Source organism: Pseudophryne corroboree, chromosome 6, assembly GCF_028390025.1.
Source record: "Pseudophryne corroboree isolate aPseCor3 chromosome 6, aPseCor3.hap2, whole genome shotgun sequence".
In the NCBI taxonomy this organism is placed as follows: domain Eukaryota; kingdom Metazoa; phylum Chordata; class Amphibia; order Anura; family Myobatrachidae; genus Pseudophryne; species Pseudophryne corroboree.
The window spans coordinates 539,946,748-539,972,336 of NC_086449.1; the positions used below are offsets into that span (position 1 = coordinate 539,946,748).

Below are 25,589 nucleotides of genomic sequence, written 5' to 3' on the forward strand. Positions count from 1 at the left end.
CCTCAGCATGACAGTGCCCACCCACCCCAAGGGGACCTTGAGGTGGGAGCCCGACTGCGTCACTTCAGCCGCGTCTGGGAGACCTCCTGCCAGGATGTCTGGGTTAGGGAACTCGTTTCTCAAGGCTACAAGCTGGAGTTAGGCAGTACTCCCCCCAACCCCCCTCCTAACGATTTTTCAAGTCAATTATTACCAGTCCCACGTCATTGTTCCAGTTCCACTACCATAATGCGGCAAGGGGTTTTACTCAAACCTGTTTGTGGTGCTGAAGCCGGACGCTTCGGTCAGACCCATTCTGAATCTAAAATCCTTGAATCCTTTTTTGAGGGTGTTCAAGTTCAAAATGGAATCCCTGCGAGATTGCGGGCCTGGAAGAACAGGAATTTATGGTCTCCTTGGATATCAAGGACGCCTATCTCCATATTCCGATTCTGCCTCCTCATCAGGCGTACCTGCGGTTTGCCCTGCTGTATGATCACTTCCAATTCCAGGCACTTCCCTTCGACCTGTCAACAGCCACGAGGGTATTCACGAAGGTGATGGCGGAGATGATGCTTCAACTCCGGGTCCAGGGGATCAATGTGGTCCCTTATCTGGACGATCTTCCGATAAAGGCAAGTTCCAGGGAGCTTTTGTTGCTCCATATCGACCGCACCATCCGTCCTCTGTCCGACCATGGGTGGATCCTCAACTTACAGAAGTCCCACCTGGAGCCAACTCAGAGGCTCCTGTTCCTGTGGATGTTGCTGGATACTGTGGCCCAGAAGGTGTTTCTACCAGATGACAAGGCGAAAACACTTCAGGAGATGGTCCACGTGGTGCTCCGACCTACTCGAGTGTCCGTACATCTCTGCATATGATTGTTTGGAAAGATGGTTGCCTCATACGAGGCAATCCAGTATGGGAGGTACCATGCCAGAACGTTTCAATTGGATCTCCTGAGCAAGTGGTCCAGATTGCATCTCCAGATGCACCAGATGATTCAGCTGTCACCTCAGGCCAGGATTTCCCTCCTGTGGTGGCTACAGTCCTCCAATCTCCTGGAGGGCAGGAGTTTCGGGATTCAGGATTGGACCCTTCTCACGACGGATGCGAGTCTGAGAGGATGGGGAGCTGGCACCCAAGGGGCGCAGTTCCAGGGCAGGTGGTCAGCCCATGAAAGCCTCCTTCCAATCAACATTCTGGAACTTCGGGTGATCTACAATGCTCTACTTCATGCCTCTCCTCTGCTCAAGGATCACGCGATCCAGGTACAGTCGGACAACGCCACGGCTGTGGCGTATATCAATCGACAAGGAGGGACAAAAAGCAGAGCCTGCATGCGAGAGGTGTCAAAAATACTCTTCTGGGCGGAAAGAAATGCAAGAGCAATGTCAGCAATCTTTATTCCGCGTGTGGACAACTGGGAGGCGGACTTCCTGAGTCGTCACGATCTTCACCCGGTGGAGTGGGGGCTCCTCCATCTGGTGTTCCAGTAGATCATCGACCGGTGGGGTTGCCCACAAATAGACATGGTGGCTTCTCGTCTCAACAAGAAATTTCCCTGGTATTGCTCGCGGACCAGGGACCCTCAGGCGAGGGCAGTGGACGTACTGGCGTTGCCTTGGCCGTACCGGCTGGTCTATCTGTTTCCTCCGATCCCATTGCTCCCAAGAGTGCTAAAGCAAATCAGGAATCAAGGTGTCCAGGCTATTCTAATTGCCCCGGATTGGCCTCGGAGGGCGTGGTACGCGGATCTTCTGGACATGTCAGTCGAAGACCCTTGGCCCCTAACACTCAGAAGAGATCTTCTTCAACAAGGACCGTTTGTCTACCCGGACTTATAGCGACTTTGTTTGACGACATGGAGGTTGAGTGGAACATCCTAGCTCACAAGGGCCTTTCCAAAAAGGTTACTGCAACAATGGTCCAGGCCAGGAAACCTGTGACGTCAAAACACTATCATCATATCTGGAGGAGATATGTCTCTTGGTGCGAGGAACGCACATATCTGCCTGCATAGTTTCAATTGGGATGTTTCCTAAGTTTCCTGCAGACTGGTGTGGATAAGGGCTTACGTCTGGGGTCCATTAAGGTCCAGATTTCAGCTCTCCATTTTCTATCAGAAGAAATTGGCAGTGTTGTCAGAAGTTCAGAGCTTCTTGCACGGGGTACTCCACATCCAACCTCCCTTTGTGCCGCCTACGGTATCCTGGGATTTGGATGTAGTGTTGAAATTTCGACAGTCCTCCTGGTTTGAACATCTGATGACGGTGGAAGACAAGTACCTCACGTGGAAGACGGTGATGTTACTGGCCCTGGCTTCAGCTCGACGTGTTTCAGAATTGGGGGCCTTATCGTGTAAAAGTGCGTACTTGGGCCCTCATTCCGAGTTGTTGGCTCGCTAGCTGCTTTTAGCGGCCGTGCAAACACTAAGCCGCCGCCCTCTGGGAGTGTATCTTAGCTTAGCAGAAGTGCGAACGAAAGGATCGCACAGCGGCTACAAAATAATTTTGTGCAGCTACAGAGTAGCTCCAGACCTACTCCTAGCTTGCGATCGCTGCAGACTATTTAGTTCCTGTTTTGACGTCACGATCACGCCCTGCGTTCGCCCAGCCACGCCTACGTTTTCCCAGCCACTCCTGCGTTTTTATCTGACACGCCTGCGTTTTTACACACACTCCCCGAAAACGGTCAGTTACCTCCCAGAAACACCCACTTCCTGTCAATCACTCTGCGGCCAGCAGTGCGATTGAAAAGCGTCGCTATACCTTGTTTGAAACTGTAACGGCCGTTGTGAAAGTACGTCACGCGTGTGCATTGCGCCGCATACGCATGTACAGAAATGCCGGATTTTTGCCTGATCGCTGCGAACGAAAGCAACTAGCAATCAACTCGGAATGACCACCTTGATCTTTTACGAGGACAGAGCGGAGCTCCGAACTAGACAGCAGTTCCTGCCGAAGGTTGTCTCCCCGTTTCATCTGAATCAGCCTGTTGTGGGTTCTGTCCAGTTCTGACGCTTCTGCTCCTCCGGAGGCATTGATGCTGTGCGTGCCTTGAAGATAGGTGTCAAGTGTATAGCTCGGGTCAGAAAGACGGATTCCTTGTTCGTGCTCTATAATGCGCAGAAGAAAGGTTGCCCTGCTTCAAAGCAGACCATTGCTCATTGGATTAGGCTTACTATCCAACAGGCCTATGTGTCGGCAGCCTTTACCTTTTTTTAAGTCTCTAGAGGCCCACTCTACAAGATCAGTGGGCTCTTCCTGGGCGGCTGCCCGTGGAGTCTCGGCCTTGCAACTATGCCGAGCTGCTACCTGGTCGGGGAAGAACACTTTGGTGAAGTTCTGCAAATTTGATACCCAGGACAAAGAGGATAGGCAGTTTGGGCAGGCGGTGCTGCAGCAGTCTCCGCACGTTCACGCCCGTTCTGGAAGCTTTGGGATGCCCCCATCGTACTAGTTTCCACCAATATTCCTTATGGATGCTAGAGAAAATAGGATTTTAATACCTACCGGTAAATCCTTTTCTCGTAGTCCATAAGGAATATTGGGCGCCCGCCTCAGTGCATGGACTTTTCTGCAGGTTCTTGTTCTACAGTTCCCTGTTCAACTGTTGTTGTTACCAGCCGTTGCTGGTTGTTGTATGTTAGTGCTGTGCTGGTATGTAAATCTCAACACCTTTTCGGTTATCATGTTCCTTCTCTCATATATGTCCTTTCTCTGGCTGGGTCCACAGGATTATCCACAGGATAACATTGGGATATGGTTGAGCGACAGCGGAAATGGCACCAACACGGTCACGAGCTTTCTGGCCTCCCAGGATGCATCAGGGCCTCACCATATAGTCCCGCCCACTGACTCAGTCAGATCAGTTTTTTGCTTGGTGCGGCAGGAAGCCGCATGGTCACAGGGCTGCTGTGAATGAAAAAGCAGCCTCAAGCTTTTATTATTTTATTATTTTATTTTTATAGACTCACTATATTTTTTTTTCGAGCGACTTTTCTTAACAGCGTCTTATACGCATACTAGAAAGAGTCGCTCCAACAACTCCCCACTGGGTCGCACCAACGCTTACCTTCGCGGTACAGTGCTGTCTCGACGGGCGTCTGTGTCGGATGTTCTAGCAGGTCCAGCAGACGTAACCAGGCTGTGGCCGGAGCATGGGGGGAAGGTGAGTCTGTGGATTCCCCCTTACTAGGGTGGTCCGGACACAGCTACACTGATTTGGTGGAGACTACAAACAGTGTGTTGATGCGCCGAACATCTCGAGTGCGACAGCGCTACGCTCCAGGGATCATAGGCGCCAGGACTAGGTAGAAGCCGCGATCCTTAGAGTTAAAATCAACAGGGGGATTCAGACGCTCTCCTGGCCGCCCCTCCTCCGAGTTCATGACCAGTTTCCAGGCGTCTCCCGTCCATGAACTGAATGACCTCACTTCCGGCTCAGACGCTACCACGAGGGTACTCAGTCGCAGCTTAGACGCTGCGGTTGTGTACACTAGAGATCCCGCCTAGATCGAGTCGCAGGCCTTAGCGTCTGCATACACGTGGAAGTCGCTGAGCGTCTGTGTCCGTCAGTGAGCGACTGTGTCCATTATCAATTATCAGGAGCGGTAGTGTACATCAGTAGCGTCTGAATCCACTCAGCGTCTTACGAGCGCATTTGCTTGGATATGGAAGTGTGGTGAGTCTCCCTGTATCCCGCTCTCCAGAGGAAGGGTATACAGTACTAAAAATTCTCTCTACTTATTAGTATGAATTGTAAATTTTTAGTACCTATTGCATATGAGAGCTGTATATTACTGTGTTTTATGCATGTAATGTTGAAAAAGAACCAGTAAAAAACAGAAGCACAATTTTACTACTTATTTATAAGTTGTAATGGGGGTTGTATTCTCATATGACAATGTCTAATGCTTTAACATGTGACTGACTGCTAGTATGAGTGCTGACTTTTCTGTGTAATGTTCTGACCCTCAAATCAGGTGCACTGTGGTCAGATTGATTTCACTTCTATATACATATATATATAGGTGATTTTCAGTCACAAATTGTGTAGTCATTAACAGATTATTACCATGTCTGTGAGCTGCAAAAGTGACGAGGAGAATTTATCAAGCACTCCTTCATCCCTAACATGCTTATCTTGTAAGACAGGGTTAATTGGTATGAACCAATTGGTCACTTATGAGGGATTGTGTGCAAACTGTTTTGATTTTCAGCAAAGTAAAAAACAGGAGTTGGTTCAGCCACCAACAGAGCCACCATGGAATATGTTCGCAAAGACTCTATCTTCAATAGCGGACAGGTTAACTCCGGTAGCACCACCTCAAGGGTTAGGTTACACTATTAACTCATACATGCAGCTCCCTTCCTACGGCTTGGTTCCAGTAGCCTCTACAAGCAACCAAGGGACAGGTAAGACTAAGACAGATACGTCTATGTGGCAGACTACAAAAGATGATGATACAGTATATTCAAATACTCCGTATGATGATCAGTCGCAGAGTTTTAGTTCAGAGGATGTAGCTGAACTTATTAATGCTGTGAAGGCTGTTCTCTCTTTGGAAGAGCCAGCTAAGACAGTGTTAAAATCTAAAGCACCTATGTTCAAACGAACAAAATCAGTGAGAACTGAATTCCCAGCGTCAGATGAGCTGGTGGAAATGATGGATGAGTCTTGGGTGACGCCCAGTAAGAAATATAAGATTCCGAAAAGATGGAATTCTTATGATCCATTTCCAGCTGCGGATTGTTTGAAAAGAGAAGTTCCTCCAAAAGTAGATGCACATGTTCTGCGACTTGTGCATAAATCTGCTTTACCACTGTCATCTACCTCACTAAATGATGTCACAGACAGAAGGGTAGATAGCTTTTTGAAAAATTTATTTTCTCTAGTAGGAGCAGTGGTAAGACCTGCTATGTCTTCGGCCTGGATAGCAAAGGCAATGGGCGAATGGATAGAGGAACTAGAGAATGATATCTCTTCTCCTACTAGGGAGCAAGAGTATCAATTAAGCCGTTTAAGACAATCTGCCCAATACTTGGAAGAAGCAGCAATTGATATGGGTACAGTTGCTTCTAAAGCTTCAGCCTTGACAGTAGCCGCTCGCAGAGCAGTTTGGCTACGTACCTGGAAGGCAGATGCAGAATCCAAGAAAGAATTGGAAGCATTGCCTTTCATTGGTAATATACTGTTTGGGAAACCATTATCTGATATATCTGAATCAGAGGCTGAGTCAAAGAAGGTCAGATTTCCGGCTACTTATAACCCTAAGTCCAAGGGTTCAAAGTTTCGCTCATTTCGTTGGCAAAGCAAAGCGAAAGCCAAAGAGGAGTCTAAGCAACCCCAGTTCAAAACTAGGGGTAGGAAGCAGTGGGCTAGTAAAAAGCCAGCTTCCAAGCCTGAACAGAATCCATCAGCCTGAAGAGACGGGCCTCCGCCTGGAGGATTCCAGGGTTGGGGCCGACTCCTTCATTTTGCACACATATGGCAGCAGTCGACAACAGATGCTTGGGTGCAGAAGGTGGTAGCTCAAGGGTATAGGTTCCCATTCAGGAGGCAGCCTCCTCAAAGACCCGTCTCATATAGAGTCGAAGGCCAATGCCCTGCAAGAAGCAGTCCAAAAATTACTGCAGTCAGGTGTGATTGTCTTTGTACCTCCATCACAAAGGGGACAGGGGTTTTACTCCAATCTATTTCTGATCCAGAAGCCAAATGGGTCATATCGACCAATTCTCAATCTAAAAATGTTATACAAATACATTTGGATCCCGAAGTTCCACATGGAGACGTTACGCTCCATAATGTTGGCTATGGAACCGGGAGATTACATGGTATCTCTGGATGTACGGGATGCTTACCTACATGTGCCTATAGCACTGTCTCATCAGTGTTACCTCAGGTTTGCCATCCTCCAGGAACATTTTCAGTTCCAAGCTTTGCCCTTCGGGCTAGCAACAGCAACCAGGGTGTTTACCAAGATCATGGTGGTTATGGCAGCTTGTCTGCGCAAACAGGGGATAAGAATATTCCCATACCTCGACGACCTGTTAATCTTAGCACATTCGCAAGATTTACTTTTGAGCCATCTTCAACAGACAATAGTTTGTTTACAGAGACACGGGTGGCTCATAAATTGGGAAAAGTCGTCTCTGAATCCGTCACAGCGGATGGTTCATTTGGGGGCCATATTGGATTCAGACCTACAGAAAGTTCTCTTACCAGAGAAAAAGATAGTCAAGGTGCAGGTCATGGTTCAGGAAGTGTTGCACGCCCAGACAATGTCAGTCCATGCAGCAATGCGACTGTTGGGTCTGATAGTATCAACCTTCGACATGGTGGAATATGCGCAGTTCCACTCCAGACCATTGCAGCACCTTATTCTGACCAAATGGAACGGAAATCATCAGACGATAAAAAAGCAGATGATAAAGTTTCCAGTAAACGTAAAAAGGTCTCTAGCGTGGTGGCTACAGACAGACCATTTAAACAAGGGGAGACCCTTTTGGATAAAAGAATGGCAAGTCCTGACAACAGATGCCTGCCTGCAAGGCTGGGGTGCGGTACTCGGAAGCCTTTGGTTCCAGGGAAAATGGACCGCAAGGGAAAGTCGCCTGCCGATAAATCTGTTTGAAATAAGGGCCATTTACTTGGCTCTAGTTCAGGCAAAGGACAGTCTGCAAGGAAGACCGGTCCAGATTCGCTCAGACAATGCGACAGCAGTAGCGTGCCTCAATCATCAAGGAGGAACTCACAGCAAAAGATTGATGGAGGAAGTGACTCCCATTCTAAGATGGGCAGAACTCCATCTCCCGGCATTGTCAGCAGTGTTTGTCCCTGGTGTACTGAACTGGGAAGCGGATTTTCTCAGTCGACACACCATTCAGGAAACCGAATGGGCATTACACCCAGAAGTGTTTCAGACACTAGTGAACAGATGGGGTCTACCAGAGATAGACCTCATGGCGTCTCGTCTAAACAACAAAGTTCCAAGGTACGGATCGAGAACAAGGGACCCAGGAGTGGTCCTTGTAGACGCACTGTCAGTAGAATGGAAATTTCATCTGGCATATCTGTTCCCTCCAATATCTCTGTTACCCAGAGTAGTGAGAAAAATAAAGCAAGCAAAGGGAGCGATAATTCTTATAGCTCCAGCTTGGCCAAGAAGGCATTGGTACACAGATCTACTGAGGATGTCCGTGGAAGCACCGATACTGCTCCCTCAACGTCCAGATCTGTTAATGCAGGGTCCTTGTTGTCACAGTCATCTGGATCGCCTGTCTTTGACGGCGTGGCTGTTTAAACCTCTATCTTAGAAGCTAGAGGATTTTCGAAACAAGTAATCCAAACTATGCTTAGAGCAAGAAAGCCTTCTTCAGCTTGTGTGTATCATAGAATATGGCAAGCCTATATTCATTGGTGTACTGGAAAAAATGTGAATCCAAGATCTTTTAAAGTATCCAGGATTTTGGATTTCCTTCAAGCAGGTTTGGATAAATGTTTGAAAGTTGCTTCCTTGAGGGTTCAAGTATCAGCATTAACTGTATGGTTTCAGCGAAAGATTGCTGAATTACAGGATGTACGTACTTTCTTTCAGGGAGTTGTACATATACAACCTCCATTTGTTCCTCGTGCAGCTCCTTGGGATTTGAATTTAGTTCTTAAATTCCTCCAAGGTCCTCCGTTTGAACCACTTAAGAGAGCAGATCTTAAATGGTTAACGGCTAAAGTGCTTTTTCTACTGGCAATGGCATCAGCCAGAAGAGTGTCAGATTTAGGAGCATTATCGTGTAAGTCTCCTTTCCTAAGTTTTTTCCAGACAGAGCAGTTCTCAGAACGAGATCTGGTTATCTTTCAAAGGTGGTTTCAAAGTTTCACCTGAATGAAGAGATTGTAGTCCCAGCTTTACAGGTATCTGGACTATCTGCAGGAGAAGCGTCGCTGGACGTAGTCCGAGCTTTAAGAATCTACATAGATCGTACTAGTGCCATCAGAAAAACAGATTCTCTCTTCATCCTCTACGGATTCCATAGAAGAGGATGGCCTGCTAGTAAACAGACGCTGGCGAGATGGCTCCGAATGGTAATATCAGAAGCTTATTCTCATGCAGATCTCCCTACTCTGGCTAATGTCTCTGCACACTCTTCACGTAAGATAGGTCCTTCATGGGCAGCACAACAGGGTGCTTCAGCAGAACAGATATGTAAGGCAGCCACATGGTTTTCCATAAACACATACATCAGGCATTATGCCTTGGATACTTTTGCCTCTCATGACGCAGACTTCGGGCGAAAGGTCCTCCTGTGTAATCAGGAGCGTCCCCACCACTAAAATTGGCTTTGGGAATCCCAATGTTATCCTGTGGATAATCCTGTGGACCCAGCCAGAGAAATAGACGTTATGGTAAGAACTTACCGTTGATAACGTGATTTCTTTTATGTCCACAGGGATCCCACCCTGACGCACCTGATATGAGGATCTTGACAATCGCTAAACCTCTTCCTTCTTGTATGGAAGGGTGTGCATGTGTGTTCTTATCGCCTAAACAGGTCTCTACGTAATGCTCCTGCCTAAATCGCTGTGGAAAGAACTGATCTGACTGAGTCAGTGGGCGGGACTATATGGTGAGGCCCCGATGCATCCTGGGAGGCCAGAAAGCTCGTGACCGTGTTGGTGCCATTTCCGCTGTCGCTCAACCATATCCCAATGTTATCCTGTGGATACCTGTGGACATAAGAGAAATCACGTTATCAACGGTAATAACGTCTATTTCTCCTTCGGGCACGTTTTTACCTATAACTGCCTGTGGGAAGGGGCATAGAGGGGAGGAGCCAGCACACCCAGATGAAGAAATTTAAAGTGCACTGGCTCCTTTGGACCCCGTCTATATACCATCGTACTAGTTTCCCCCAATATCCCTTATGGACGACGAGAAAAGAATTTACCGGTAGGTGTTAAAATCCTGTTATCTGTTGTTTTGGTCATTTTTTCTAATAATCGTCTAAGGCTAATAATCTATAAAATAAAGTGCATGCATTTGTTTCATTTGCAGGGTCCTGTTCTATGCGTGACTTTCTCAAGAGATGGAGAACAGTTTGCGTCTGGGGGAACAGATGCACAGGTGTGTTCCAATTTCATGTGATCAAATTGTCCTGGAATAGTGTATTGTCTCGTTTTCTCTAACGTCCTTGAGGATGCTGGGACTCCGTAAGGACCATGGGGAATAGACGGGCTCCGCAGGAGATAGGGCACTTTAAGAAAGCTTTGGACTCTGGGTGTGCACTGGCTCCTCCCTCTATGCCCCTCCTCCAGACCTGTTTTACACTGTGCCCAGAGCAAGATGGGTGCACTGCAGAGAGCTCTCCAGAGTTCTCTGCCTAGAAGCATTTTTGTTTGGATTTTTTTCTACCTTTTACTACTTTTTCACAGGGAGCACTGCTGGCAACAGGCTCCCTGCATCGAGGGACTGAGGAGAAAGGAGCAGACCTTCTTGTCAAAGATAGGCTCTGCTTCCTCGGCTACTGGACACCATTAGCTCCAGAGGGGGTGAACGCAGGTTCTTACTGGGCGTCCACCGCCGGAGCCGCGCCGCCGTTCTCCTCACAGAGCTAGAAGAACAGAAGACAGAAGTCGTCAGGCGGCAGAAGCCTTCAGCTTCACTGAGGTAACGCACAGCACTGCAGCTGTGCGTCATTGCTCCCATACACCTCACACACTCCGGTTACTGTAAGGGTGCAGGGCGCAGGGGGGGGGGGGGGGGCGCCCTGGGCAGCAATATAAACCTCTGCATGGCAAAAAGACTATATACATGTACAGGTGGGCTCTGTACATGTATATAAAAGAGCCCCCGCCATATTTTACTAAGTTTGAGCGGGACAGAAGCCCGCCGCCGAGGGGGCGGGGCTTCTCCCTCAGCACTCACCAGCGCCATTTTCTCTCCACAGCACTGCTGAGAGGAAGCTCCCCAGACTCTCCCCTGCTTACACACGGTGAAAGGGTGCTTAAAAGAGAGGGGGGGGGGGCACATAATTGGCGGTTTACATATTATACAGCGCTGCTGGGGAAAAACATTTTGTGTTGGTCTCCAGGGTCATTGCGCTGGGGTGTGTGCTGGCATACTCTCTCTCTGTCTCTCCAAAGGGCCTTGACAGGGATACTGTCCTCAGGAAAGGGGTTCCCTGTGTGTGTGGGAAGTGTGTCGGTACGCGTGTGTCGACATGTTTGACGAGGAAGGCTCGCTTAATGTGGAGGGGGAGTGCTTGAATGTCAGGTCGCCGTCGGCAACGCCAACACCGGAATGGGTGGATATGCTGAATGTCTTGAATGCAAATGTCAATCTATTGCATAAAAGGTTAGACAAGGCAGAAGCTAGGGATCAGTCAGGTAGCCAGTCCATGCCTGTCCCTGGGGCGCCAGGTCCTTCGGGGTCTCAGAAGCGCACCATATCCCAGATCGATGACACAGATACCGACACAGATACTGACTCTAGTGTCGACTATGAAGATGCAAAATTACAGCCGAAGGTGGCAAAGGGTATACGGTACATGATTATTGCCATTAAAGAGGTTTTGCATATTACTGAGGAACCCCCTGTCCCTGACACGAGGGTACACATGTATAAAGGGAAAAAGCCTGAAGTCACTTTTCCATCCTCATTTGAATTAAGTGACTTGTGCGAAAAGGCTTGGGAATCTCCGGATAGGAGACCACAAGTTCCCAAAAGGATTCTCATGGCGTATCCTTTTCCACAAACTGATAAGATACGCTGGGAATCTTCGCCAAAAGTTGACAAGGCGCTGACACGTTTGTCCATAAAGGTGGCACTGCCTTCTCAGGATACAGCTTCCCTCAAGGAACCTGCTGATCGCAGGCAGGAAATTACCTTAAAGCACATTTACAATTATTCCGGTACTATTGCTCGACCGGCTATGGCGTCGGCCTGGGTTTGTAGTGCGGTTGTGGCATGGGCAGATTCCTTATCTACGGAAATTGACACCTTAGATAGGGATGCCATTCATATGACCATAGAGCATATCAGAGATGCTGCCTTGTATATGAGGGATGCTCAGAGAGACATTGTTTATTAAGCTCCAGAATAAATGCTATGTCTATTTCTGCTAGGCGGCTCTTGTGGACCAGACAGTGGACGGGAGATGCCGATTCAAAGCGGCATATGGAGTCCTTGCCTTACAAAGCGGTGGAGTTGTTTGGAGACGGCCTCTCGGATCTTGTCTCTACGGCTATGGCTGGTAAGTCAAATTTCTTACCTTATGTCCCCCCGCAGCATACAAAAAAGGCACCTCATTATCAAATGCAGTCCTTTCGTTCCAATAAAAACAAGAAGGTACGGGGATCATCCTTTGTTGCCAGAGGGAAAGGCAGGGGAAAAAAGCTGCACACAGCTAGTTCCCAAGAGCAGAAGTCCTCCCCTGTATCTGCAAAGTCCACCGCATGACGCTGGGGCTTCCCGAGGGGAGGCAGATCTGGTGGGGGCTCGTCTTCGGTTTTTCAGCCACGTCTGGGTTCACTCGCAGGTGGATCCCTGGGCATTAGAGATTGTTTCTCAGGGATACAGGCTGGAATTCGAAGACTTGCCTCCTCGCCGATTTTTCAAATCGGCTCTGCCGGCTTCCCCGTCAGAGAGGGAGCTAGTGTTGGCAGCAATCCAAAAATTGTGTATTCAACAGGTGATTGTCACAGTTCCTCATCTCCAGCAAGGAGAGGGATATTACTCAACCCTGTTTGTGGTCCCGAAACTGGACGGTTCGGTCAGACCCATTTTAAACCTGAAATCTCTGAACCTGTACTTGAAGAGGTTCAAGTTCAAAATGGAATCACTCAGGGTGGTCATCGCCAGCCTGGAGGGGGGGGATTGGATGGTGTCCCTGGACATAAAGGATGCTTACCTTCATGTTCCGATATTCCCCCCGCATCAGGCGTTCCTGAGATTTGCAGTGCATGACTGTCACTACCAATTTCAGACGTTGCCGTTTGGGCTTTCCACGGCCCCGAGAATTTTCACCAAGGTAATGGCGGAAATGATGGTGCTCCTGCGCAGGCAGGGGGTCACAATTATCCCATACTTGGACGATCTCCTCATAAAGGCGAGATCTCGGGAGAGGTTGCTGGACAGCGTGTCTCTGTCCATGAAGACGTTGCAGATACACGGCTGGATTCTCAATATACCGAAGTCCCAGCTAGTCCCTACAACGCGTCTGACCTTTTTGGGGCTGATTCTAGACACAGACCAGAAAAAGGTTTTTCTTCCGATCGAAAAGGTTCAGGAACTCATAGCCAAAAAAGGTTTCAGTGCATCAGTGCACGCGGGTCCTGGGGAAGATGGTGGCTTCCTACGAGGCCATCCCTTTCGGCAGGTTCCATGCGAGGACTTTTTAATGGGACCTCTTGGACAAGTGGTCCGGGTCCCATTTACAAATGCATCAAAGGATCACCCTGTCTCCCAGGACCAGGGTATCTCTCCTGTGGTGGCTGAACAGTGCTCACCTACTAGAAGGTCGCAGGTTCGGCATTCAGGACTGGGTACTGGTGACCACGGACGCAAGCCTCCGAGGCTGGGGAGCAGTGACACTGGGAAGAAATTTCCAAGGTCTCTGGTCAAGCCTAGAGTCTTGTCTCCACATCAACGTCCTGGAGTTGAGGGCCATATACAACGCCCTGCGTCAAGCAGAGGAATTGCTTCGGAGAAAACCGGTTCTGATTCAGTCAGACAATGTCACGGCAGTGGCTCATATAAACCGCCAAGGCGGAACAAGGAGCAGAATGGCCATGGCAGAAGCGACCAGGATTCTACGCTGGGCGGAAGGCCATCTAAGCGCGATATCAGCGGTGTTCATCTCAGGGGTGGACAACTGGGAGGCGGACTTCCTCAGCAGGCACGACCTGCATCCGGGAGAGTGGGGACTTCATCAAGAAGTCTTCGCACAGATCACGGATCGTTGGGGACTGCCTCAAATTGACATGATGGCATCCCGTCTCAACAAAAAGCTAAAGCGGTATGGCGCCAGGTCAAGGGAAGTCAGGCGGTAGCGGTAGACGCTCTGGTGACACCTTGGGTGTTCAGATCGGTCTATGTTATTCCTCCTCTTCCTCTCATACACAAGGTGTTGAGAATAATACGAAGAAGCAGGGTCAGAACAATACTCATTGTTCCGGATTGGCCACGGAGGACTTGGTATCCGGAGCTGCAAGAGTTGCTCGCAGGGGATCCGTGGCCTCTTCCTTTAAGGCAGGACCTGCTGCGGCAGGGGCCCTGTCTGTTCCAAGACTTACTGCGGCTGCGTTTGACGGCATGGCGGTTGAACGCCGGATCCTAGCGGAAAAAGGGATTCCGGAGGAAGTCATTCCTACCCTGATCAAGGCTAGGAAAGACGTGACGTTAAAACATTATCACCGTATATGGCGGAAATATGTTTCTTGGTGTGAGGCCAGAGCTGCTCCTACGGAGGAGTTCCATTTGGGCCGTGTACTTCACTTCCTTCAAACAGGAGTGACTTTGGGCCTAAAATTGGGGTCCATAAAGGTCCAGATTTCGGCCTTATCCATTTTCTTTCAAAGAGAATTGGCCTCTATTCCTGAAGTACAGACCTTTGTGAAGGGGGTGCTGCATATTCAGCCTCCCTTTGTGCCTCCGGTGGCGCCTTGGGATCTTAACGTGGTGTTACGTTTCCTCAAGTCACCTTGGTTTTAACCACTCAAAACTGTGGAGTTGAAATACCTCACGTGGAAAGTGGTCATGTTGTTGGCGTTAGCTTCGGCAAGACGTGTTTCCGAATTGGCGGCTTTATCACATAAAAAGCCCATACTTGGTTTTTCATGTGGATAGGGCAGAGTTGAGGACTCGCCCTCACTTTCTGCCAAAAGTGGTCTCATCTTTTCATGTGAACCAACCTATTGTCGTGCCTGTGGCTACACGGGACTTGGAGGATTCCGAGTCCTTGGATGTAGTCAGGGCTTTGAAGATTTATGTGACCAAAACGGTTAGAATCAGGAAGACTGAAGCTTTGTTCGTTCTGTATGCGGCCAGCAAGGTTGGCGCTCCTGCTTCAAAGCAGACTATTGCTAGCTGGATCTGTAACACGATTCAGCAGGCGCATTCTACAGCAGGATTGCCGTTACCGAAATCGGTTAAGGCCCACTCCACTGGGAAAGTGGGCTCTTCTTGGGCGGCTGCCCAGTTGTGCCGAGCAGCTACTTGGTCGGGGACAAACACCTTTGCAAAGTTCTATAAGTTTGATACCCTGGCTGAGGAGGACCTCCTGTTTGCTCAATCGGTGCTGCAGAGTCATCCGCACTCTCCCGCCCGTTTGGGAGCTTTGGTATAATCCCCATGGTCCTTACGGAGTCCCAGCATCCTCAAGGACGTTAGAGGAAATAAGATTTTACTTACCGGTAAATCTATTTCTCGTAGTCCGTAGAGGATGCTGGGCGCCCGTCCCAAGTGCGGACTTTTTCTGCACGACTTGTATATAGTTATTGCTTACATAAGGGTTATGTTATAGTTTTTCGGTTGAACCGTGGCTATGTTGTTGTTCATACTGTTAACTGGGTAAGTTTATCACAAGTTATATGGTGTGATTGGTGTGGCTGGTATGGATCTCGCCCTTAGATTTACAAAAATCCTTCCTCGTACTGTCCATCTCCTCTGGGCACAGTTTCCCTAACTGAGGTCTGGAGGAGGGGCATAGAGGGAGGAGCCAGTGCACACCCAGAGTCCAAAGCTTTCTTAAAGTGCCCTATCTCCTGCGGAGCCCGTCTATTCCCCATGGTCCTTACGGAGTCCCAGCATCCTCTACGGACTACGAGAAATAGATTTACCGGTAAGTAAAATCTTATTTTTATGTAATGTTTGTTTTTTAAAAACAAATATATATTTAGAAATGTATGTACAGTACCTTTGTGCATGCAGCTTTTTTTTATTGGGAGACGGACCATAGACAAATAAGATTTGTGTGTTTTGGTTGACTGTAACAGAATAACTTTGTTGGAGCTGTTTAGTCACTATGTTTGGTATAATTGTGTCCATTTAATTTCATTTTGGAATAAAGGTAAAATCAAAACTAATACAATTTTTTTTCTAGTGCCACTTCATCCATTCTACGCATCTAATGTTACATTTTTTTTCCTGTTGAAAACAATGACTGTTATGGTTGGTACACATTAGTGTGTGCTCGGGAGCGACATCGCCTAGTTTCTCTTACGTCCTAGAGGATGCTGGGGACTCCGTAAGGACCATGGGGTATAGACGGGCTCCGCAAGAGATAGGGCACCTAAAAAGAACTTTTACTATGGGTGTGCACTGGCTCCTCCCTCTGTGCCCCTCCTCCAGACCTCAGTTAGATCTTGTGCCCAGAGGAGAATGGGTGCACTGCAGAGAGCTCTCCAGAGTTTTCTGTTGAAAAAGAATTTTGTTAGGTTTTTTATTTTCAGGGAGTCCTGTTAGCAACAGGCTCCCTGCATCGTGGGACTGAGGGGAGAGAAGCAGGGCTGGCTTAACGGTTGGGCTCTGTTTCTAAGGCTACTGGACACCATTAGCTCCAGAGGGAGTCTGAACACAGGTCTCACCTGGGGTTCGTCCCGGAGCCGCGCCGCCGTCCTCCTCACAGATGCCGAAGATAGAAGCCGGGTGAGTATGAGAAGGCAGAAGATATCATAGGCGGCAGAAGGCATCACATCTTCATGAGGTAAGGCGCGCAGCGGTAAGCTGCGCGCCATTGCTCCCATTCACACACACAGAGCAGCAATGAAGGGTGCAGGGCGCAGGGGGGGGCGCCCTGGGTAGCAATAAACCTCACATTTGGGCACTGACAAGGTAGATTAGGCTGCTGGGCAGTAATTCTACGATCCCCCGCCATTTTCTATAAAAAAAATCACCGGGACCGAAGCCCGCCGTCGGGTGGGCGGAGCTTGATCCCCAGCACTAACCAGCGCCATTTTCTCCACAGAAGCTGCATGAGGAAAACGCTGGCTCCCTGGTCTCTCCCCTGCTGAACATTCAGGCTGGAAAAAAGAGGAGGGGGGCATTTTGAGCGCAGTGAGTGGGAATCTGGTTATTTTATATATAAAAGCGCTATCTGGTCATATTTTTCCAGTGTTATTAAGCGCTGGGTGTGTGCTGGCATACTCTCTCTCTGTCTCTCCTAAGGGCCTGGTTGGGGTTTTGTCCCCTTATAGGTTAATCCCTGTGTATGTGGGGTGTCGGTACGTGGTGTCGACATGTCTGAAGCGCGGAAGGCTTTTCCTAGGAGGAGGTGGAGCAAATGAGTGGTGTGTCCCCGTCGGTTGTGCCGACTCAGGAATGGATGGACATGTGGCATATGTTGAATGCAAGTGTGGCATCCTTACATAAGAGGCTTGATAAGGCTGAATTAGGGGGGGACATCAGGGGGTCAATCCTCGGATTGGACCGACTCACAGGGCCCGTCTGGGTCTCAAAAGCGTCCCTTAACACAAGACACTACTACCGACACGGACTCTGATTCCAGTGTCGACTATGACAAAGTGAAATTGCGCGCTAGGGTGACAAAAAGCATTCAGTGTATGATTGTGGTAATAAGGGATGTGTTGCATATTGCGGATGAACCCTCGGTCCCCGACACAAGGGTGCACATGTTTAAGGGAAAGAAACAGATTATAAATTTTCCCACATCTCATGAACTAAATGATTTCTTTGAAAAAGCTTGGGAGACTCCAGAAAAGAGACCGCAGCTACCCAAAAGAATTTATATGGCATACCCCTTCCCTAAACAGGACAGGGGGCGTTGGGAATCACCTCCCACTGTGGACAAGGCCCTGACGCGCTTGTCCAAGAAAGTGGCGCTACCGTCTCCTGACACAGCTGCCCTTAGGGACCCTGCAGATCGCAGGCAAGAGACTACCTTAAAGTGTATTTATTCTCATACTGGAGCAGTCCTTAGACCGACAATTGCGTCGGCATGGGTGTGTAGCGCGATTTAAGCTTGGACAGATGAGCTGACAGCTGATTTTGATAAGATGGATAAGGATACTATATTCTTAACTCTAGCCCATATTAAAGACGCAGTCTTATTTATGAGGGATGCTCAAAGGGACATTGGTTTGCTGACTTCTAGGGCCAAGGCCATGTCTATCTCTGCGAGAAGATCCTTATGGACTCGCCAATGGACGGGTGATGCAGATTCCAAAAAACATATGGACGTTCTACCCTATAAGGGAGATGTATTGTTTGGGGATGGGCTGACGGACCTGGTTTCCACAGCTACAGCAGGTAAATCAAACTTTTTACCATTTATTCCCCAACAGCAAAAGAAAGTACCACCCTATCAGATGCAGTCCTTTCGGTCGCACGAGTCCAGAAGAGGTCGGGGATCCTCCTTCCTCGCCAGAGGTAAGGGCAGAGGCAAAAGAGCACCTGCTTCGGCAGGTGCCCAGGAACAAAAGTCTTCCCCGGCTACTCCAAAGCCCACAGCATGACGCTGGGGCTCCCCTGAGGGAGTCCGCACCGATGGGGGCACGTCTTCGACTTTTCAGCCAGGCCTGGGTCAGCTCAGGCCTGAATCCTTGGGTGTTGGAAATAGTTTCCCAGGGTTACAAACTGGAATTCGAGGAGGTGCCCCCGCGCCGATTTTTCAAATCGGCCCTACCAGCTTCCACATCGGAACGGGATGTAGTCTTAGCTGCAATTCAAACGGTGTGTCTACAGCAAGTAATAATCAGGGTTCTCCTGAACCAGCAGGGAAGAGGTTACTACTCAACCCTATTTGTGGTCCCGAAACCGGAAGGTTCGGTCAGACCTATTTTGAATCTGAAATCCCTAAACCTGTACATAAAAAGATTCAAATTCAAAATGGAATCACTCACAGAGATTATAGCCAATATGGAGGAGGGGGAGTTTATGGTGTCTCTGGACATAAAGGATGCGTACCTTCATGTCCCCATATATTCCCCCCATCAGGAATACCTGAGATTCGCTGTACAGGATTGTCATTACCAATTTCAGACGTTGCCGTTTGGGCTTTCCACGGGCCCGAGGATTTTCACCAAGATAATGGCGGAAATGATGGTGGTCCTGCGCAAGCATGGAGTCACAATTATCCCATACTTGGACGATCTCCTAATAAAAGCGAGATCCAGAGAGAAATTGTTGAGCAGTGTGGCGCTCTCTCTGAGAGTGCTCCAGCAACACGGTTGGATTCTAAATCTACCGAAGTCACAGTTGATTCCGACAACTCGACTAACGTTCCTAGGTATGATACTGGATACGGAACAAATTAAGATCTTTCTCCCAATGGAGAAAGCCCAGGACATCCAGAACATGGTCAGAGACCTGCTATAAACGAAAAGGGTGTCAGTTCACCAATGCACTCGAGTTCTGGGAAAAATGGTGGCGGCCTACGAGGCCATTCCCTTCGGAAGGTTCCATGCAAGGACTTTTCAATGGGACCTTCTGGACAAGTGGTCCGGGTCCCATCTGCACTTACATCGGAAAATAACTCTGTCCCCATGGGCCAGGGTGTCTCTCCTGTGGTGGTTGCAAAGTACTCACCTGCTGGAGGGTCGCAGGTTCGGAATTCAGGATTGGATCCTGGTTACCACGGACGCGAGCCTCCGAGGATGGGGAGCAGTCACACAAGGAAGAAATTTTCAGGGACTGTGGTCAGACCAGGAGTCCTGTCTACACATCAATGTGTTGGAACTCAGGGCCATTTACAACGGCCTTCGACAAGCGGAGAGTCTTCTTCGAAACCTACCGGTTCTGATTCAATCAGACAATGTCACAGCAGTGGCTCATGTGAACCGCCAAGGCGGGACAAGAAGCAGAGTCGCGATGGCGGAAGCCACCAGGATTCTTCGCTGGGCGGAAAATCACGTAAGCGCTCTGTCGGCTGTCTTCATTCCGGGAGTGGATAACTGGGAAGCAGACTTCCTCAGCAGACACAATCTCCATCCAGGAGAGTGGGGACTTCATCAAGAAGTCTCTGCAGACATAACGCGTCTTTGGGGAACTCCTCAAATAGACATGATGGCGTCACGCCTCAACAAAAAGCTTTGGAGGTATTGTGCCAGGTCTCGGGACCCTCAGGCAGTAGCAGTAGATGCTCTGGTAACACCGTGGGTGTTCAAATCGGTCTATGTGTTTCCTCCTCTTCCTCTCATCACAAAAGTGTTGAGGATCATAAGACGAAGAAGAGTACAGACGATACTCATTGTCCCAGACTGGCCTCGAAGGGCCTGGTACTCGGATCTACAAGAGATGCTCACAGGATATCCCTGGCCTCTTCCTCTGAGGGAAGACCTGTTGCAACAGGGGCCCTGTGTATTTCAAGACTTACCGCGGTTACGTTTGACGGCATGGCGGTTGAACGCCGAGTCCTAGCGAAAAAGGGGATTCCGTAAGAGGTCATCCCTACTTTAATAAAGGCTAGGAAGGAGGTGACGGTAAAGCACTATCACTGTATCTGGCGAAAGTATGTGTCTTGGTGTGAGACCAAGAATGCACCTACGGAAGATTTTCATCTGGGTCGTTTTCTCCACTTCCTACAGACAGGAGTGGATATGGGCCTGAAATTAGGCTCTGTTACGGTACAGATTTCGTCCCTCTCGATTTTCTTTCAGAAGGAATTGGCTTCTCTTCCAGAAGTCCAGACGTTTGTAAAGGGAGTGCTGCACATCCAGCCCCCTTTTGTGCCTCCAGTGGCACCATGGGACCTGAACGTGGTGTTGCAGTTCCTAAAATCACACTGGTTTGAACCGCTTAACAAGGTTGAGTTGAAATTTCTTACCTGGAAGGTGGTCATGTTGTTGGCCTTAGCATCAGCAAGGCGAGTGTCAGAATTGGCGGCTTTGTCACACAAGAGCCCCTACTTGATTTTTCATGTGGATCGAGCTGAATTGAGGACACGTCCGCAATTTTTGCCTAAAGTGGTTTCTTCGTTCCATATGAATCAACCTATTGTGGTGCCTGTGGCTACAAGTGACCTGGAGGATTCCAGATCCCTGGACGTAGTCGGGGCCTTAAAGATTTATGTAGCCAGGACGGCTAGAATTAGGAAAACAGAGGCTCTGTTTGTCCTGTATGCTGCTAATAAGATTGGCGCACCTGCTTCGAAGCAGGCTATTGCTCGCTGGATCTGTAATACGATTCAGCAGGCTCATTCTACGGCTGGATTGCCGGTACCAAATTCGGTTAAGGCCCATTCCACTAGGAAGGTGGGTTCTTCTTGGGCGGCTGCCGGAGGCGTCTCAGCATTACAGCTTTGCCGAGCGGCGACTTGGTCGGGGTCAAACACTTTTGCTAAATTCTACAAGTTTGATACCCTGACTGATGAGGACCTAGCGTTTGCTCAGTCGGTGCTGCAGAGTCATACGCACTCTCCCGCCCGATTGGATTCTTTGGTATAAACCCCATGGTCCTTACAGAGTCCCCAGCATCCTCTAGGACATAAGAGAAAATAAGATTTTAAACCTACCGGTAAATCTATTTCTCCTAGTCCGTAGAGGATGCTGGGCGCCCGTCCCAGTGCGGAAACTCTGAAAGACTTGTATATAGTTGTTGCTTACATAAGGGTTCTGTTACAGTTGGAATCGGTCTTGGACCGTTACTGTTATTGTTCATACGGTTAACTGGTTATGTATGATCCAGGTTACATGGTATGATTGGTGTGGGCTGGTATGAATCTTGCCCTTGGATTTCTAAATCCTGCCTTGTATTGTCCATCTCCTCTGGGCACAGTTCTCTAACTGAGGTCTGGAGGAGGGGGGCATAGAGGGTGAGCCAGTGCACACCCATAGTAAAAGTTATTTTTAGGTGCCCTATCTCCTGCGGAGCCCGTCTATACCCCATGGTCAGTCCCCAGCATCCTCTACGGACTAGGAGAAATAGATTTACCGGTAGGTTTAAAATCTTATTTTTTCCCCTCCTGGGCCGGGCGATATCACTAATTATATTGCACAGTGACGTCATGCCTCGGCCAGCTGGAGCATGCAGGTTTGGACGATGAGTGCATGCACGGCCGAGACCGAGGGTCGTTAACACTAGCTCATTGGCGGCGGCATACACACTGGGCAATATAGTAAATGATATAGCTCAGGAGGTGGGAAATGAGCGATAAAGTTCACTATATCGCTAAGTGTGTACCCACCTTAACTCTTATTACATATTAGGATAGCATATTAGGATTACAATAGGATAGTTGGAAAAAATGCACAGCTGTTCTAGAGCTAATCTTTAATTGTTTTGTAATAGTTTCTTTTTTATTTATTTATTTTATAATATATATATTATTTCTTTTGTAAGGTTTTAGTCTGGAAGACAAATTTTGGCAGATTTGATAATACAGATGTTGTGAAAATGCAACAAAAGAGGCTCTGTCCTGAAGTCCCACCTCACCTAAATGATATATATCCCAGGTCTTCTCACCTCCACACCAGCGCTGGCCAGTCTATTGAGGTAACATCTGTACATGAGATAATAAAAAAATTTTCTAGCAATGTTTGTTAATTCTAACCTTGAAATATTGTGTAGATCAAATAGTCATTCAGTGTATGTGTATGTGTAGGGTGGCTACCAATCCCGGGGATTTCGGGATTAGAAAGCCACTTTGTTTTTTCAATGCCGGGCAACGTTGAGCGTCCTCAGGAGGCTCAGACACTGCCAAGCTCACTGCTCCCAGCTCCCTCAATCCCCAGCTGTGTGCACTGTGCAGCGTGACGTGAAGTCAGAAGTCACGCTGCGCAGTCTGTCGCCAGCCGTCAGCGCTGCCCTGAGCGCACTTAACCGCCTGCTGCAAGTGAACCTGCCCGCACTCCCAGAGGATGGTGTGTAGTTCTGTGGGCTGGGCAGGCCTGGGAAGGGGGTGGGGGCAATGAAGATTTTTAATCTTAAAATCTTCAACCCAACCCTGGGAATCCCAGGATTGATCATTCTCCAATCCCGATAACCGGGATTGAAAAAAAAAAAAAAAAAAGGCCCGGGATTGGCCTCCCTATATATATATATATATATATATATATATATATATATATATATAACCACAGTGGGGCAAAAAAGTATTTGAACAGCCACCGATTGTGCAAGTTGACCCACTTAAAAAGATGAGAGAGGTCTGTAATTTCCATCATAGGTACATTTCAACTGTGAGAGAGAGAATCTGAAGGAAAAAAAAACAGGAAATCACATTGTATGATTTTTAAACAATTTACTTGTAAATTCTTGTGGAAAATAAATATTTGGACACCTACCAAGCAGCAAGATTTCTGGCTCTCACAGACCTGTTACTACTTCTTTAAGAAGCTCTTCTATCCTCCACTCGTTACCTGTATTAATGGCACCTGTTTGAACTGGTTATTGTCCACAACCTCAAACAGTCAGACTGCTACGTCTCCACTATCGCCTAGACCAGAGAGCTGTCTAAGGACACCAGGGACAATATTGTAGAGCTGCACAAGGCTGGGATGAGCTACTCGACAATAGGCTAGCAGCTTGGTGAGAAGAGACCAACTGTTGGAGCAATTATTAAAAAATGGAAGAAATACAAGATTACTGACAATCTCCCTCGACCTGGGGCTCCATGCAAGATCTCACTTCATGGGGTATCAATGATCTTGAAAACGGTGAGGAATCAGGCCAGAACTACACGGGGGGACCTAGTTAATGACCTCAAGAGAGCTGGGACCACAGCCACAAGGTTACCATTAGTAACACACTACGTCGTCATGGATTGAAATCCTGCAGCGCCCGAAATGTCCCCCTGCTTAAGCCAGCACATGTCCAGGCCTGTCTAAAGTTCACCAGTGACCATCTGGATGAACCAGAGGAGGATTGGGAGAATGTAATGTGGTCAGATGAGGGCAAAATCGAACTTTTTGGTATAAACTCCACTCGCCGTGTTTGGAGGGAGAAGAATGATGAATGGCATCCCAAGAACACCATACCTACTGTGAAGCATGGGGGTGGAAACATCATGCTTTGGGGCAGCTTTTCTGCAAAGGGAACAGGACAACAGATCCGTATTAAGGAGAGGATGAATGGGGCCATGTATCGTGAGATTTTGGGCAAAAACCATCTTTCCTCACTAAGAGCATTGAAGATGGAATGTGGCTGGGTCTTCCAGCATGACAATGACCCCAAACACACCACCCGTGCAACTAAGGAGTGGCTCCTTAAGAAGCATTTTGAGGTCCTGGAGTGGCCTAGCCAGTCTCCAGACCTCAACCCAATATAAAATCTGTGGAGGGAGTTGAAAGTCCGTGTTGCCCGGCGACAACCCCAAAACATGACAGATCTAGAGAAGATCTGCATGGAAGAGTGGGCCAAAATACCTGCTACAGTGTGTGCAAACCTGATCAAGAACTACAGGAAACGTTTGTCCTCTGTAATTGTCAGCTGAGGTTATCTTACAAAGTATTGAGTTAAACTTTTTGATTGTCCAAATATTTATTTTCCACAAGAATATACAACTAAATTGTTTAAAAACCATACAATGTGATCTCCTAGTTTTTGGGGTTTTTTCAGAGTCTGACTGTCACAGTTGAAGTGTACCTATGATCGAAATTACAGATCTCTCTCATCTTCTTAAGTGGCTCAACTTGCACAATCGGTGGCTAACCAAATACTTTTTTGCCCCACTGTGTGTGTGTGTGTGTGTGTGTGTGTGTGTGTGTGTATATATATATATATATATATATATATATATCCATTCAATACATACATACTGTTTTTTTGGGCAAACTCAAATGGCAGCTTCCACTAATAACATACAGAAAATTAACAAGTTGTGATAGTCACAGTATAAGAGCATCAGTATTTCATGGGTATACTAATGAGGATTCTCCAAACATTGTTCCATCTGTAACGGAGGAGATTTGATTTATATATAGATAGAACATGAAGGAAATCTTTAATTGTCGTCCTTCATATGCAAGATAGCTCCTGCCATACGAGACACTGTATGGTTGTACTTAAACTTGTTTATGACAATACTGCTGCTACTATCTATGTGTAATTTCCATGGTTTTGTTTATATCAATGCATTGCTCACTTAAACATGTTATGTACTGAAATACATTCTGCTAATTTTGTGATATCTTTAAGCTGTACTGGACCTTCCAGATATTTGCTTGATGCATCATGTGTGTTTGGCCAGTAGGTGTCACTGTTTCTATTCTATAGAAATTGCACATTTTTGTGTTTATATCCTGTTCATACTCTGTTGGCAGAATAGCTGCAAAATATATATGGAAGAGCTGCCAAACTGTCTATGCAAGGGTCAGATGTGACCATGTTAGGCTGTTTTGTGAAGCCTAGCTTTCCTGAGGAATCTGTTGTATAGAAGTTTTAAAAGCATACATTGTACACAATGTAAAACAATATATGTAAAACACCTGTGGGCAGCAGTGATCAGTGGTTTAAACAACCAAGAGATCATGTAAAATATGTTGTCAGTATGTGCAATGACTGTGGTAGCTTCCTTAGATGGTATAATATATATTATTATAAATATGTCGGACATATTTGAATATGTTGAAAGTTGATCTAAACTTATGATCTGCAGCAAATGAGTCCTATAGACGTTGTTGCAAACTGATTTGACAGTTTGTGTGATGTGTAT

At 47.8% G+C, this 25,589-nt stretch overlaps 1 protein-coding gene across 7 annotated transcripts in view; it reads left to right on the plus strand.

Moving 5' to 3' along the window:
- POC1B (POC1 centriolar protein B) overlaps nucleotides 1–25,589 on the plus strand; it is a 462,304-nt gene that overhangs the window by 295,680 nt on the left and 141,035 nt on the right. For all 7 annotated transcript variants that reach the window (XM_063927654.1, XM_063927653.1, XM_063927652.1 and 4 more), the window contains 2 exons: nucleotides 10,037–10,105; nucleotides 22,277–22,429. In XM_063927654.1, coding sequence (XP_063783724.1) covers nucleotides 10,037–10,105; nucleotides 22,277–22,429 — 222 coding nt within the window. The remainder of the gene's footprint in view (nucleotides 1–10,036; nucleotides 10,106–22,276; nucleotides 22,430–25,589) is intronic.